Below are 16,182 nucleotides of genomic sequence, written 5' to 3' on the forward strand. Positions count from 1 at the left end.
CTCTAATTTGCCTGTGTGAGGACCTTCTATTGCTTTTTTCTCAAATAATTTTGTAACTCTGTTGTCAGCTTAGGGTTTCTTTGACCTCATGCATGGTCCAGATAAAATTGATTTAACTTTGTCCCTCCTCCCAGAACCCCAGTCCCTTTCCTATTTTAAGTCTCAAGCCTGCCACCAAGATTTCAGCAAATCCCGGAGCACTTGAGCTGTCTTCTCCTTCCTCCTCTGCCTCCTCCTGCTCCCCTCTCTCCTCCCTCCACCAGCTTCCCTCTGTTCCCTGATCTTTGGTTTCTGCTGATATCCTTGCCCACAAGTCTCATTTACCAGATATTGGCTACTCAAAACATTTTTCCAAATATTGTTTCCTCCCCAAGAAGAAGTGCAGTGCCAGCCACTTCCAAAATGATAATTAAAATAAATACCCAACCATCCAGATAAACATCTGCCTTCCTTTCAGTCCAAAAGCAAGGACCTGCTCTAATGGATCAGCAGCGCCAATGCCAAGGCTCTGCAGCTGCCTTGCCATCGATTGCAAATGCCCTGAGGCTTCCTTGCAGGTGGACATGGCAGGTGCCTGCTGAGGGCTGGCTCCACGTGAGCTTCTTGAATCGAAATCCCAGACAATTGCCCTTCCTGTGGCTCCCAGCTCGCCGCAGCTGCCACCTCCTTGCGACCTTGGAGTGTCATTTTGAGCAGGTCCCTCTGAACTTAGGATTCATCTATGAACTTTTAACTCAGAGCAAGTGGGGTTCAAGCTTTTAAATTAGTTTAGAGGGAAAGGTTAGATTGGTGGTGGTCTCCCCACTCAGCTAGCACTGGGGCTGAAGTGAAACAGACATCAGGGCTGAACCCCCCCCCCCTACCGGTGTCCTCCTGCTGGGGTGCTGCCTTGACAGAGTGGGCGGCAGCAGTTGTTCTGCTGTAAGTAAGAACTGATGCATAGTTCCCCTTCCCAGACCTGGCCAAGCCCCGTCAGCACCGGCTTCCAGCAGTGGTTATTGACTTTAGGTCACGGAATTGACATGGGGTCCACAGAGAACGCTGAGGCTCCTCACCCAATGGCCTTTCCCCACTCCTGCTGCCGGCTCAGGTCAGAGAAGGTCCCCGACTGGACTCACTTACCTTTTCTGAACTCCCGTCTCCTTATCTTTAGACCAGAATAATCCCACACCAAAATACTCTAGGGAGAAAATGGGATAGAGGTTAGGAGAGCATTTTTAAAATGCAAAGTGCTCTACCAATGGAAGAAATCACTATTATCTAGAATTGGCTCCACTCCATCATAGCTCCTATTTCCTCGCCTCCTCTACTTCTCTTTACAGCACTTACCACTGTCTGAAGATGAAGATATATATATATATATATATATATATATATATATATATGTGTGTGTGTGTGTGTGTGTGTGTGTGTGTGTGTGTGTGAACATATATACTATATATTAGTATATATAGAATATATATTAGTGAATATATACTATATATTAGTATGTATATATAGAATATATATACTATATATAATTATATCATATATTGAAGTGATATATATGATATAATTGATATATAGTATATATAGTTACCTATATTATATAATACTAGAGTCCCGGTGCACAAATTTTTGCATGGGTGGGGTCCCTTGGCCTGGCCAGTGATCAGAACCATCTTGCCCAGTACTGATCAGGGCTGATCATGCTGGCTGGCTGGGGGGAGGGACCATGGGAGGTTGTTGGCCAGCCACAGGAGGTTGGCTGCTGTGGGAGCGCACTGACCACCAGGAGGCAGTTCCAACATTGAGCATCTGTCCCCTGGTGGTTAATATGCGTCATAGTGCCCTGGAGCAGACACAGGCAGGGGATCAGGGGGACGCTGCGAGTCAGGCATGGGTACAGGCCCCCTGCGCCACCGGTCTGGCCTCCCGTGGCACCAGTCCGTCCTGACTCCTGCGGCAGCCACTGCTGCGTGAGTCAGGCGAGGGTCCCAGCCCCCCGCAGGGTGACTCCTTACACGGTGAGAGGCAGGATGCCTCGCGAGATTTCAGTCACTCGCTGGGCCTCTAGTATATTACAATATAATGTATTATACTATATTATATATATGTATATTATATATTATTATATATTGCATATATTATAATTATTTGTAACTAACATATATATGACTACTATATACTATATACTATATACTATATACTATACATATATACATATATATATATATATCAGTTAATGTGTTTTGTCTGCCTCCTTCTCTAGAACGGGAGCTGCATGAGGGCTGTTTTATTCACAATGAGTGCCTCGCTCCCAGAATAGTGCCTGGCACATAACAGACCCTCAGATATTTGTTAAAAGTTGAGTGACTTTTATTAGTAGTATTTGCCAGGGGCCACATGAATCACTTGAACGTGTGAATTTGTTTACCTCATACGGTAACGATATGAAGTTGGCATTATGCCCATTTTCCATGAGCCCGTTGCTGAGTAGGAGTGAACTTATTAATGTACCAGTGGCAACTGGCTGCATTTTTACTTACTTTGAAGAGCCCACCTTGAAAGTCCCATTCCGACCTTTCTGCCCTGACTTCTGACGACAACGCAGGGAAATCCGACAGCATCCGACCATGCTCAGCCATCACACCAGTCTCAGTTAGGTAATTTAGAGTCACTTTCAGCTATGAAAAAGTCCAGTTTGGTCTAAATTAAAACTTAAATCTCACATCAGAGTCAAAGCCCTATGGCTCAGAATTTGCTTTGTGAAAGGTGGGGCTGACTCTGTCTCTCTTCTCTTCTGGCTCCTCCCTGACCGAGAGTCACATGCACACCATGAAGGCCACAGCAGAGGACAAAGGAGCATCCTTAGGCTCCTTCAGGGATGGTCTTTTTCCAATCTTCAAGGAAAAAAATTAGTACATGGAATGTACTTATCGCATTCTTGTATATATTATTTAAACATTTTAATTGATTTTTAGAGAGAAAGAGAGGGAGTGAAAGAGAGAAACATCAATAGCAGGGATTAAGCCCCAAAACCAGGCATGTGCGCTGACCAGAAATAGAATTGGCAGCCTTTCAGTGCACGGGACGATGCCCAACCGACTGAGCCACACTGACCAGGCCTTGCGTATGGCTTGCATATGTTATCCTTAACCTTCAGTATCTGCTGTGGAGTGTCCTTGTCAGGATGTTTGATTTCACGGTAGACTCCACATTTTATTATTTCAGGTGCCCTTTGCCATGGAATAATTATAAAAACTAAAACTCTGATATCAAATTGTCCGTGTTTGACTCGCCTCTTCACTACTTGCCAGCCATGTGAGTTTAGGAGCTATAATAGCTCTGGGCCGCAGTTTCCTCATCTGTAAAATGGGAAAATGATAGCAAGCACCTGAAGAATTGTTGAGATACGAACTGTTAAAAGGATGTCCTTAGCACAGTACCTGGTAAATATAAACATTCGGTGTACGTTAGCTGTAATTATGCCTTCGGTTTATCATAGCAACATTTCCTGACTTCAAAACCTGATGCTTTTAATATATCATCACTAACATCAATTTTCAACTCTTCTAGCTGCTCTTCCTTCTGAACAATTGTGAGAGCAATTGTTCTAAAAATGTCCTACATCACACACACATTGCCATCACCACCCTCACCCTCTTTATTACCGTTTTCAGAATTATTCCATTTTTGACTTAACCTGTATCTTATGTAACTCACCTCATTCTAGTTAAATCGGTGAGTGATAACTGTCTTTTCTCAGACTCGTACATGTGACCATCATCCATCGTGTCACCTTAAGGACAATCCTGGGCTCACATACAGGCTTTAGGACTTCGTGGAATTGTCATCCTGTAAGGGACAGCAGATTAACTGTTACCTTCCTAGCCAGCAGATTTCCATCCTTCACCAATCCATGTACATGATTTGAAGTCCATTTCTGTCTCATTGCACTAGATACAGTTTCTTGTAAATTTTGGAAAATTCTCGGGGAATTTCCTATGGAACCTGCAGCATTTTACCCTATGGACCACGAGTGCCTGGCACCCAGTGGGTGCTATCAAGAAAAGAGATTATCGATTGGCCCTGGCCAGGTGACTCGGTTGGAATATCATCTAGTACACAAAAGATTTGCAGGTTTGATCCCCAGTGAGGGAGTATATGGGAGGCAACCAATTGATGTTTTTCTCTGAAATCAAAAATCAATAAATATATTGAGTGAGGGTACAAAAACATTATCCAATGGATAGAGTTACATCAGCATACTAAGATTATTTTTGCAAATACCTATTTTAGGATGGTACCAGTGAGGTGTTTTAAAATCCTTATTCATACCACAGGCTTCATTATTTTTTCTTCTCTGAAAAAGGGGCTAAAGGTCTGTTGTCAACAAAGAAAGCGAGAAAGCCACATTCAGACTCTAAGTTGTGACTGTTAGAATCCCTTTAACCAACCTCTTTCCCTAATAATTTCTCTCTCTTGTTCAGAAAATTATGTTTTTTAAGAGCAGGCGCAAGACTTCTGCAATCATTGTTGCAAAACAGTAACTTGTCATTGTACAAATTCCTTGCTGTTTGAAAAGCCCATCTTCTTTCCCACCACCTGAATGGCCTCGGAAATAATAGCCACAGCTCTTCTGTTTAAACTGGGCTAAGCAGAGCTGGCTTCTTATCTATCGCAGAGTTTGTCTCCTTCGTAGTATGGGGGAGCTGCACTTATTCTGTTTCTGTGGAACGTCTCTGGGATCAGTTCTTGTTGGTGACAAATCTTTGCCTGCTGAGGTGGGTTGAATTTCTGGAAGTAGCCAGAAGCCTTTGTTCAGAGCCGTTCTGATGACTACGTTTACAGACCAAGCTGGACCAAGATCATACAATTTGGGTCCAAATTAAAACAAGGCCTGTCTTGTAGAGTCATGAAACTGAGTGGCTTTCCTGTGTGGCTCTGAAGGTGTCACTTGAGGCAACACCTGGATAGGACACCCAGGGTTTCATGCACAGGTAGTGGGCACGTCACTGGCTCCCCTGGGTGTGAGCTACGGTGAAGAGCGGGAGAGACAGTGGAACAGAGTCATTTCTCCCCCGGCTGGAGGCTGTGACTGTGAGCAGCCTCGAATCAGTCACTGGATCCCATCCTGTTCTCTCTCCTCCAGGCTTGTTAGGATAAAGCACCTGGTTAGTGCCCAGTGGTGCCCAGTAGGCATCTGTTCCTCCTCTCCCTCTTTCCCTTATCTTAAAAGAAGATGGTGGTTCGAATATGCCGTTTCAGGAATGTTTATCTAAACCCCACTAATGTTTTTTGAAAACTGAATCCCCCAAATTATGTCGGGAAAGCTGGCCTGCTGAGTCTCCTTCAGCCTGGAGCAGTGGACTGGGGAGATGGCTGTGTGACCACCACCACCTGGAAGAGAATCCCCGCAGCTCCAGAGAGCAGTCCTCCTGGGATTCCCCACGTCCCACCCGGCCTGGAGCCCCCAGCCCCGGCTGCCCTGCTGCCGAAAGGGAGAAGGGTGGAATTCCCAGTAATTAAGGGGAATTTGGAAGGCTGGGTGTTGCGGAATGTTAGATCACTAGCGAGAACAGCATGTGGCGTTCTTTAGGCAGGCTTCATTGAATCCACACAAAAAGAGAAAGCGGGGCTGCCTGCCGTCTGCTCATTTATCAAACAGTGAAGCTCGGCTCTCACCGCTCCACAAAAGTGTCGGGCTGTTTGCTGAGTCTTGCTCCAGAAATTAAAAGCCGAACAGCCTTCTCGGGGCTGGACCGACCCTGCATTTTGCAACTGAAACGAAATGGTGCTGGGCTTTCAGATTCAGGACCAGTTGATTATTTGGTGAAAGGAGAGGAGGAGAATTTGTGATGTGCCGCCCATCAGAAACAATTAAAAAGGGGAAAAAAAAAAAAAAAAAGAAAAAAAAAAGCCATCTCCCTTCCCACTGGGTTTTGTTGGGGCGGGAAGGGAAGGAGGAGGCCTGGTGCAGCGGCCCTTCTTAGCTCCAGTGGGAAAAGTCCTGACCTCCATTTGGGCAGAATGGGATATGGTTCAGCAGAGCCTCCCTTCCCCCACCCCAGCCCTTCCCACAATTCCTCTCCTCTGAGTGCTTCATGCGAAATCACCTTCTCTCTTTTTGCGGGGAGGAGGGGAGGAGTTGGCCATCCAATATGTTCAGATCAAAAGCATTTTCACAAACACAACTGAGTGTTCCAGCCGCACACACACATTGCTCGGGACACCAGACTCAACGGCCTGAGAACTGGCTGCATGAGGATCCTCTGAAAGTCCATCAAAGGACTGTGAAGTACCGAGCGCTAGGTCTGTCGGTGGGAGGCTGGGCTGGAAAAGGATGGTGACTAGTGGAAGGCTTAGGGAGGGAGCAGAGAGGTGTTAACAGGCGTGGACCCCTTGCTCCAGACCCTCCCTGGCAGCTGGCCGCCCTCCCCACCCCCACATCCAGGGACAAGCCAAGGAAAGCCCCACTGAGGCAGAACTTCTCCCCGCCACCCTTCTAGTTCCAGCTAACAAAGCCCAGGAGACAAACCCAGGGTCTACTCCCTACTCCCTTGATCCTGCTACAAGCCTATAAGCTGAGAGAGTGTTATCCCTGTTTTATACAGCAAGAAACCTGATGTTCAAATGGAAGAGAAAGGATTTTTTTGGTGTGTGTGGGGGGGGGGGGGGGGGGCACTTGACAGGTTTCTTTCCTTTAATTAAGCTCCTACCCCAGGCCTTTGCACTACTGTTGCCCCTGCTTGCAGTTTTCTTCCCCAAGATATCCACAAGTTTTATTTCCTCACTGCCTTCAGCTCACCTCTCAACTGCCACCTTTGATCACTAAGTCCTTATCTCCCTAAATAAAAACACCCCCACCTCCACATCCCCTATTCCCCCCACCCTGCTCTTTTTGTTCTTTTCTGCAACACCTGTCTGATAAAAGACATGTTGACTTTTTGTTTATTTTTGGTCTTTTCCCACTAGAATGTCAGCTTCCTAAACAAAGGCTGTTTCTGTTTTGTTCAGTGTTTGATTCCTCAATGCCTGGCAAAATGTCTGGCATATAGTAGAGTTCAATAAGTATTTGCTGTTGATGAATCCAGGCCGTGTCCCATTAGGCAGCCCATGTGGTTACTTGAAGCTGCTGCTTCTCAAACATGGGGAAGAGCAATAGGAAATGAGACTGGAGATCCAGTTCCTATAGCAGGGGTCCTCAAACTTTTTAAAGTGGGGGCCAGATCATGGTCCCTCAGAGAGCTGGAGGGCCGGACTATATGAACTACTAATTCCTACTGTAACACCTCGGCTGCGCTCACTGCCCAAAAAACCTGGCGGGCAGGATCAGACTCCTCTGCGGGCCGCATGTGGCCCGCGGGCCGTAGTTTGAAGACCCCTGCTGTAGAGCAAGGGTGCCCATCCCTGGTGTAGAGTCTCATAGACCTATGCAAGGATTTTCTAGGGCTGAGTAGACTACTTTATGGTTATAAGGGTAGCACAGACTACATTGCTATCTATGGACATGTGAACAAGTGGCCCAGGGAAAATTTTTGGAAAGAAAATAAGGTACGAGCTAAGATTTGAAGGATGAATAGACGTTATGCAGACAAAGGGCATGGAGCAAGGGTTGCAGAAAATGAGAACAGCCTGTGGGAAAGGCCAGGAGGAGTGAGAACACAATTTGTGTTCACAAATTTGAAAGACGTTCCATGTGGCCGTAGCATGGAGACTGGAAAAGGACTGGGAGAGGTGAGCTGGAATGAAGGCAGGACCGATCCTGCAGCTCCAGATGGGTTTGAACTTGGTCTAGAGGCTTCATGGAGAACTGATTGTGTTGGGGCATGACTGGACCAGAGGCAATGAGGAGAACCTTGTAGCAACCCCGGTGGGAGAGCATGACCCTGGGACTGGCGGAGATGGGAGGCTGGGTAGAGTTAGGATACATCCAACATAGAGGGAGGGTGGAACTTGGTCACAGATGGGAAGTAGCATGTGTCATCGTGGTTTAGAGCAGGAAGAACTCTTACCTGGTCAGGGAATCAGGAAGGCTATTCACGGAGAAGTGGTACATGCTGGGTGGCTGAGGTGATGTCACAGTCCAGCTTGAAGGAACAGTGATGAGGAGGTGGAGATGGTAGTAGGAGGCAGAGAGAGTGGCGGATTCAAGATAAACAGCATGGAGCCCAACTGGGATCGAACCCACCATTGACGTATGTGTCCTTGACTGGGAGTCAAACCTGAGATCCTTCAGTCTGAGGGCTGATGCTCTAACCAGTGAATCAAACCAGCCAGACTTATGGCATATTTTTGGTGCTTCTTTCAAAATTAGCTTGAACAGCTTTTATCAATTAGGAATATTTGTAGTAAGAAAATCCTTTCTGTTTGCTAAAAAGTTGATTTCTTGCACAAATGTTATACAAAAACCTTTTGTAATATCTTAAACATCTAGTTTTATTTTTCCATATTCCCTTTCCATTCCTATATTTGTACAAACATAAATTATATAACGACAGCATAAATGTAGTTTGAATTCTGCCCTTTCATTTAACATGATATCATAAACATTTTTTGTGTTGTGACATTTGTTACCATCATTTTTAATGATTTTATATTTTAATGAGTACATATAATATCTAATCATTTATTTAGCCAGTTATCTATCACTGGACATTTATTTTGTTTGCCGTTTTTCAGCTTTTCACTCGCACTATGCATCGCTTTTTCTTATTTTAGGTTATTTTCTTGGAATTCATAAGTCAAAAGTATGAATTTTTTTATTGTAAAAATGCTCTGGGGTAGGGACGTAGTAATAACGTTATTAGCCACATAAGCATTTCAGATCACCTACGCCTAGACAGCACTCAGTATTATCGTTTTCACTCTGTCAGCTGGTGTCAGGGCATTGAACATGGTGCCTGTTGTTGTTCCCATTTGCATAGAAGAAATCTCCCAGACTGAACTATCGGAAAGTCTCTGCTTTTCCTCAGCAGCTGGTATGTGTCTATCTTACAGATACATGGGCTCTTGTAACTTCATTGTATTCTCTTCTTTGCTTGGATTAAGATGAGACTCAGAACTCAAATCATAACCCACTTTTAACCAACGAGAAGACTGCCCTGGCCCCTGTTTATATGCTTCCAGTATTTACCCTCTGTCTCTGTTGGCATTTCTTTATCTGTCCATCATTGTAGCCTTGTGAACAGCTGCAGATCTCAGCTCTGGAATCAGTCATGTGATGTGAGTCTAGAGGGCATATTTGGCCAGGGGTTCATAGTGGCCCTCGGTGCTATGGCCACGAGATCCTGTGGCAGACTGCCTAACGCAAGCATGTCAAACTCAAAGGCTCACGTGGGTTTACGTTTATGTGGGCCGCAAAAAAACAAAAGCTTCAATTTTCATAGAATCGTAGGTTTATTTTGATAGAGACATGCTGGATACAAAGGGCTGAAATAAAGGAGTCATCATTAGCAAAAAATAATAGAACATTTTTATAAAAATTAATCTTTTTTCTTGAATATTAACTTACCAGACACCAAATAGCTGCACAAATTAATAAGGTAACGCAAATAAACCTATTTTTCTTGTTCTTTGAAAGTGAAATATTTCCTGTTGCGCACACCAAACAAGTCAGTCCAAGACTAATGACGTGGCAATTGGCTGCTAAAATATTCGCTGCTATTATTAGTGGAGAGAAATGGTGTGCCTGCATGTAAGGTGTGTAAGGGAAATGAATGCAACACTATCATAGTAATCAGTCACTAGCAAACATTGTAGTTTGTTATTAATTACGTATAACAGGATATTGTAAAAATAAAGTTACAAAATTTTTATTTAAACATTTCTTACATACCATTATATTGGCTGGGCCGCAGTAATATTTGTTGTGGGTTGCAGGTGGCCCGAGCGTGAGTTTGACATGGTTGGCCTAATGAGACTGAGTGCTGGAGAGCCCTGCCACTGGCCCGGTCAGACCCCATTCTCAATACACTGCACTTCCCTCGGGTCCTGACAAATGGAAGGGGCATAGACAACGTGAGAAGCCCAGGTCCTTAGCTTACAGAGGTTAGGGTTGAAGAAACCAGGGGTATGTTGCCTACAAAAGTGACACCATTAAAAAATTCAGAGAATCATCGCATGATTTCTTAGTATCCTCACTGTGAGATAACATTTTTGAACCCTTGTTTACCTTCAGAAATGGTCTCCGCCGAAACTGGTTTGGCTCAGTGGTAGAACGTTGGTCTACGGACTGAAAGGTCGCAGGTTCGATTCCGGTCAGGGGCATGTACGTTGGTTGCGGGCACATACCCGGTAGGGGGTGTGCAGGAGGCAGCTGGTTGATGTTTCTCTCTCATCGATGTTTCTAGCTCTCTATCTCTCTCCCTTCCTCTCTGTAAAAAATCAATAAAATATATATATTTTTTAAATGGTCTCCGATGTGATCTTATTAGATTCGCTAACCTTTCCTATGGGGAAAGCAGATTTTTTTCATCCATTATTTTTTAAAATATATATATTTTATTGATTTTTTACAGAGAGGAAGAGAGAGGGATAGAGAGTTAGAAACATTGATGAGAGAGGATCATCGATCAGCTGCCTCCTGCACACCCCCTACTGGGGATGTACCTGCAACCAAGGTACATGCCCCTGACAGGAATCGAACCTGGGACCTTTCAGTCCACAGGCTGATGCTCTATCCACTGAGCCAAACTGGTCTCGGCTTTTTCATCCATTATTGACACATCCTTAAGTTCCAGGCACTGCTGCAAATTATTTACGTACATTTATTTATTTAATTTTCACAAAAATTCTCTGAGGTTGGGGTTATTATTCCCATTTGAGTGTTAAATAACTTGCCCAGGGGCATCCTCCTAACAAAAGGTTGAGCTGGGATCTGATCCAGGTGGCACCGTTCTGCCTGCCCACAGACAATGGTGCTGGGAACCCGGGGATGAAGCTGAGGCTCTTATGGGTGTTTTCACCTTGCCCGACGGCCCCTCCTCCCAGGCTTCCAGCAGATCTATGTGGTTATCCTGGGCAGCAGCGGGTCCCTTCCTCCACTCTGCAGATGACTACTGATGTCCTCCAGCAGCAAATAAGGATCAAGTTCTTTGCACGTGCTATGCCCTGCACCAGGCCCTGCTCTCATGGAGCTTTTGGTCTACTGAGGGTAGGGTGGGGTGGGAAGACATAAAGCAGGGCTGCGTAATGGCCAGGGGCTGCTGGGCTACTCTGCATGGCTGATGGGAGAAGGCCACTGGGCCGAGGGCCCTCACCCCCGGCGTAACATAGGAGAAGGAGCCCATCTGGGATGGACAATTGCTCAGATTGCAATGTGGGCATGGGGAACTGTGGTGCCAAGGCCCCCAGTGGGGGGCCTGGTTGTATTTCAGTAATAGGGGGCAAAAAAACCAGCGTGGCTGGGCCCTGGTGACTGAGGGTGAGAGGGGGAGGAACAAGGGCCAGGAGGTGAGCAGGGACCAGGTTACAGAGGCTGGGGTGGGCTTTAGTTCAGGTGGATGGGAGCCATTGGGGTACTTTAAGCAGGGGAGTGACGAAGTTCTGGGTCCACCGTTCTCTCCCTACATTGTAAGTAGAGGGGTGAAGCACGGAGTGCCAAATGAGACCCTCAGAGCCAGAGCCCCACCACCATTCAAGGGCTCCCCCTCCCTGACCCTGGTCTCCTCCTCGGGACCCAGGGAGATCCTAATAAGTCACTGCAGCCTGCGGTATCTGCGATGCCCTCCCTCCCTGAGATTGCTGATCGTGAAACTCAGTCCCTGTGCTCCCAGCTCTTCCCGCGGTAACTGATTCTTGTGTTGACTTACAGATCATAAGGCAGCAGTTTCCCCAGTTAACCACCAGAAGACTCGGGACCCGCGGACAGTCCAAGTAAGCACCGGGCCCCCACCCCAGGCTGAGCGAGCTCTGTCTGCAGGCCTGGCGGGAAGCCTATGTCTAGCCATTGCACAGGGCAGGGGCGGGGACAGGGTGGGGAGGGTGTTTAAGACATCAGGGCCCCCTCTCCCAGCACCCCTGAGAGAGGCTGTCCAAAGCCCAGGACCACCTGGGCCTCCTAAGGAATCCAACTTTTTGCCACCCTGCCCGAAAGGCCTTTGTGTAAAATCTTCTTGGGCATTATTTACAGGAGCACCTTGTAGCTTCTTGGTCAACCTCCAGGTTTACCTAGATTGTTTCACTGAGCAAACTCTCTGCTCTCATAGCATCCAGCCAGCCAGCCGGCCAAAGGAGCAACCGTCCTAATAAACCTGAGGGGGAGAAGGGGGACAGGTGCACCCACACTAGTGCACAGGGCATACGGCTTCCCTTTCAGCAGTCTGTCAGCCAACCAACCTGTTCGGTTCTCATTTCCTGTGTCAGATAGAGGGCGCTGCCCGCCGGGAACACATGAGCAGACAGGCCCTGCCTCCATGGAGCACACTTCCCATAGGGGAGACAGACAGGAAAAAGACAATTTGGTTGCAAAAAGGGGTTCTCATAGCGAATAACCACGGGGGAGTGGTCCTGAGGAGTGTGAGGGATAGGTGGACACCTGCCGACCGCTGTGAGCCAATGGGAAGGAAATCTCTACCTCTGCTGTGCAGCAGGCTTCACGAAAATCTGCATTTGTAAAACTTGCCTCAAAGGGTGTTCAAAAATTGCTGCACTTCGGGAACTGGTTCTCGAAAAGGGTGTGATGGCCATGTAAGTTTGGTAAGCGCTGAGTTTTGAACAGATTCCTCGAGGCAGGACTTCTCAGAACCTTGATTATGTTAATACGCATTGGGACTCCACTAGAGGGTGCTTATTATGCAACATTTCTCAACATTTTGACATGTAGCAGGTCAGCACATAGTGACTTACAAAACACTGAAAATTTTTTCAATAAAAACCACCACGGAAGACTCACAAGACTTGTGACCAAGGGTGATCCAAAAGCAGCGTGTCCAGTACTGCTCCCTCCCCAACTCCCACCAGTCCTGGCAGCAGGTACCCACCCGCCCTCCCAGTGTGGGCTTAGCATGGGGGCCAACTTAAAGAGAGTGGATGACCAAACTGGGAAAACTCATTTTTTGCTGAAGTCCTGAAAATACTGAGACCGATTTATTTGTGGGGCTCAGAAGCTCTGGCGGTGATGTCCAAGGAGATGAACAGTTGTTAGCCAGGGACATTTGGAATAAATTGCACATGATCTTCCACGGTGACTACTCTGGGGAACAAAACTTGTTTGTGGTGAGAAATTCCAGGGTCTGTTTTAGAATAAGGCTTCAGCCTTGGTAAGGGTATAGAGTACAAGAGCCACATTCTCCCTTTCTTGTTTGTCGGGCAGCACCCAAAGGTGGTCTGTAGAGAGTCACTGGCTTCCATATATTGTTGCCCATTTCTAAGAGGAGAAACAGAGAAGCTAGAACAGAAAGATTTCCTGTCTACATACACTCGGAGGAAGTGTTCCTCTGTCTTCATGTGAGCGCCTGGGTGGTTTTTATTTGTTTGTTTGTTTGTTTTTCTTTAACCTCAAAGTTCGCAAATTGGGAAACACTTCTTTTAAAATTCCACGTGATTTATTTCATGGCTTCTCCTCCATATGGATTCTCCAAGGGTGGTCACACCTCCAACCATTTGAAAGGTAATAAGAAGTTCTAGTCTCCAACCTGCTGCTTGGTCTTATTAAGGCAAGCAAGCAAACAAACAAACAAACAAAATCCCTCAGCAAATGTACCTGGGCAGAATAAAGGGGCTGGGGCTGCGGGTGGGGATGGCCAGCGGAGGGTTTTAGACCTGCCCTACAAAACTGAAACATATAGGAAAATTCAGAAACGATCAGAGCAATGACTTCCGTAGTTGTGGCTTTTAGCAGTACACACTCTGAAAAATCAAGAAATGGTCTGATCCGGATTGTTGCCCCTCTCTCAGTCTTAAGACGTTATGGAGAGGAGCGTTGTAACCGTGGGGAGGCTGGTCCTAACTGCCTTCCCCTTGAAGGGTGTGTGTGTCGGGGCCCTCGGAATGGAACGCCCCTCCCCCTCCTGCTGGGGGGTGGGGAGCAGGAAGGGCAGTTATGACAGTTGGGAAGTAGAAGGCGCAGGAGGCAGATCGGCTCCACACAGAGAGAGCTTTCTGGGAACTATTCGGACCCAAAATGAACTGGGCTCCCTTAGGAGGGCCTGGGTACCTCATCCCAGGAGGCATTCAGATAGAGACGAGATGCCCGCTAAGCAGAAATATGACAGAATGGTACCTAGAGGAACGGGATTTGTGTGTGTGTGTGTGGGGGGGGGGGGGGGGGGGGGAGGGGGTAGTTTGGAGGATGCGTTACCTGTGCTTGCCTCTCCTCCCTGTGATTCCTGGGCCATACCTCAGAATGCTTTCTGGTTTGTGTTGTGTTGTGACTGCCACCAACCAGACTTCTGTGGGAGGGAAAGAATCGTTACTGTGTGGCCGTGTTTCTGAAAGCTTGATGGACATTGATGTGTGATTGTGAAAATCTCCTCTCAGCCTACTCAGTCAGAGTCTTTGGGCTGGGGCCCAGGAGTCAGTACTGTAATATGTTGTGTAGGGGATTCTTGCTGTCGGTGAAGTTTGAGGGTGAAGCCCTTTGGAGGTTCAAATCCTGCCTCTCGTGCTTATGGGGTGATCTTGGTGCGTTATTTAAATTCTCTGGGCCTTTCGGTCCCTCGTCTGTGCAGTGGGATGGTCATTAGTTCCAGCCTCACGAGGTTTTGTGAGATGAAACAAGGAATGGGTGTGTCAAGCATTTAGCAGCCTGGGAGCTGCTGTGGTGGAGTAGCAGAGAGCGACAGTCCCTCCGGCGGTTTGGGAGCACAGAGTCGGAGGGTAACGCAGGTGCTCCCCCAGCAGGCTGGCCAGCTTTAACTGACGGCCGTCAGGGTTACCTGTGATGCTTGTGTCAGTGCTGGCCCTGGGCCCCATCCCACACTTCCAATCCTGGGAAGGGGCCCAGGATGCTGTGCTTTGATTGTGCTCCATGAATGGCTCTGACAAACACCCAGGTTTGTAATACCCCGCACAGTGGTCCTAGCGAGGGTTTCGTGGTGGGACAGACCTGTGTGTAAGACCAGGTTCTTTCCCAAAACAGCCCAGTAACCCTGAGCAGATTAAGCTTTCTTGCCTCCATTTTCCCATCTGTAAAAAGACTGTAATAATCCCCACTTTGTAGTATTGTTTTACAAATTAAGTAAAAACAGCACTTACCAAAGTGCCTAGCACAGAACAAGTGTTCAACAGGTTGTAGCTAAAATCTTAAAAGCCTCCCTCCATTAGGCTCAATGGGAAATACTGCTGTCAGTAAGCCCATTCTTAGTTAATACAAAGTTCTGGTCTTTGCTTTACATTCACTGTCAACAGAAGCACTGAATTTATCTGCTTAGAGTTCTTTATGATCACCATCTATTAAGGAAAACGGGCCCAATGACTTTTGGTTGGTAGTTTGCAGCCATAAACCCACCTTCTTCGTGGGTCTTCATAGCAGGGGAGACCCAAATGCCCTGTCCCTGGGTCACACTTGGCTCGATAGAAGAGGTTAAGTACAAATGGAAATATTTTTCATTCCCTCACTCTGCAAAGTATTTGACTTAACATTTTCTGTGGGAGGCAATTTTGGTTATTTTTACCTGCGTGATTGATGGCTGGCAACATGGAACTCTGGTTTAACTCCAGACTTCAGAGATGTCAAGCCTCCACCAGAGCGTTAGTGCTTCTCGCCCAGAGAGGACGGGCCCAGTCGCCCGTGGCCTTGGGCAGCCCTGCTCAGGAAAAGCCACCCCATAACGTGCCTGGGCTTTCTCTCTCCCTGGGCCCAGGTACCATTACTACGGCATTGCTGTGAAGGAGAGCTCCCAGTATTATGATGTGATGTATTCCAAGAAAGGAGCCGCCTGGGTGAGCGAGACGGGCAAGAAAGAAGCGAGCAAGCAGACGGTGGCATACTCACCCCGGTCCAAACTTGGGACGTTGCTGCCAGAGTTTCCAAATGTCAAAGATCTCAATCTGCCAGCCAGTCTGCCCGAGGAGAAGGTGACTGTGTCCGAAGGGTTGGAGGGAGGGTGGTTTATCTCTTTCACACAACTCTCTCTCTCTCTCTCTCTCTCTCACTCACTCACTACAAAATGGTGAGTTTAAAAATACAAAGTTAGAAATCTGAATCAAGCATGGACTTTCATTAATAGTAATGTATCAGTTCATTAGTTATGACAA

The 16,182-nt window shown here is 46.9% G+C and overlaps 1 protein-coding gene across 3 annotated transcripts in view; it reads left to right on the forward strand.

Moving 5' to 3' along the window:
- The window catches only part of RFX4 (regulatory factor X4), a 123,264-nt gene that overhangs the window by 54,690 nt on the left and 52,392 nt on the right, over positions 1-16,182 (forward strand). For all 3 annotated transcript variants that reach the window (XM_084880116.1, XM_084880117.1, XM_084880118.1), the window contains exons 5-6: positions 11,798-11,859; positions 15,789-16,002. In XM_084880116.1, coding sequence (XP_084736242.1) covers positions 11,798-11,859; positions 15,789-16,002 — 276 coding nt within the window. The remainder of the gene's footprint in view (positions 1-11,797; positions 11,860-15,788; positions 16,003-16,182) is intronic.

The sequence above is a fragment of the Pipistrellus hanaki genome, assembly GCF_964339955.1.
Source record: "Pipistrellus hanaki genome assembly, chromosome: 3".
Taxonomy (NCBI): Eukaryota; Metazoa; Chordata; class Mammalia; order Chiroptera; family Vespertilionidae; genus Pipistrellus; species Pipistrellus hanaki.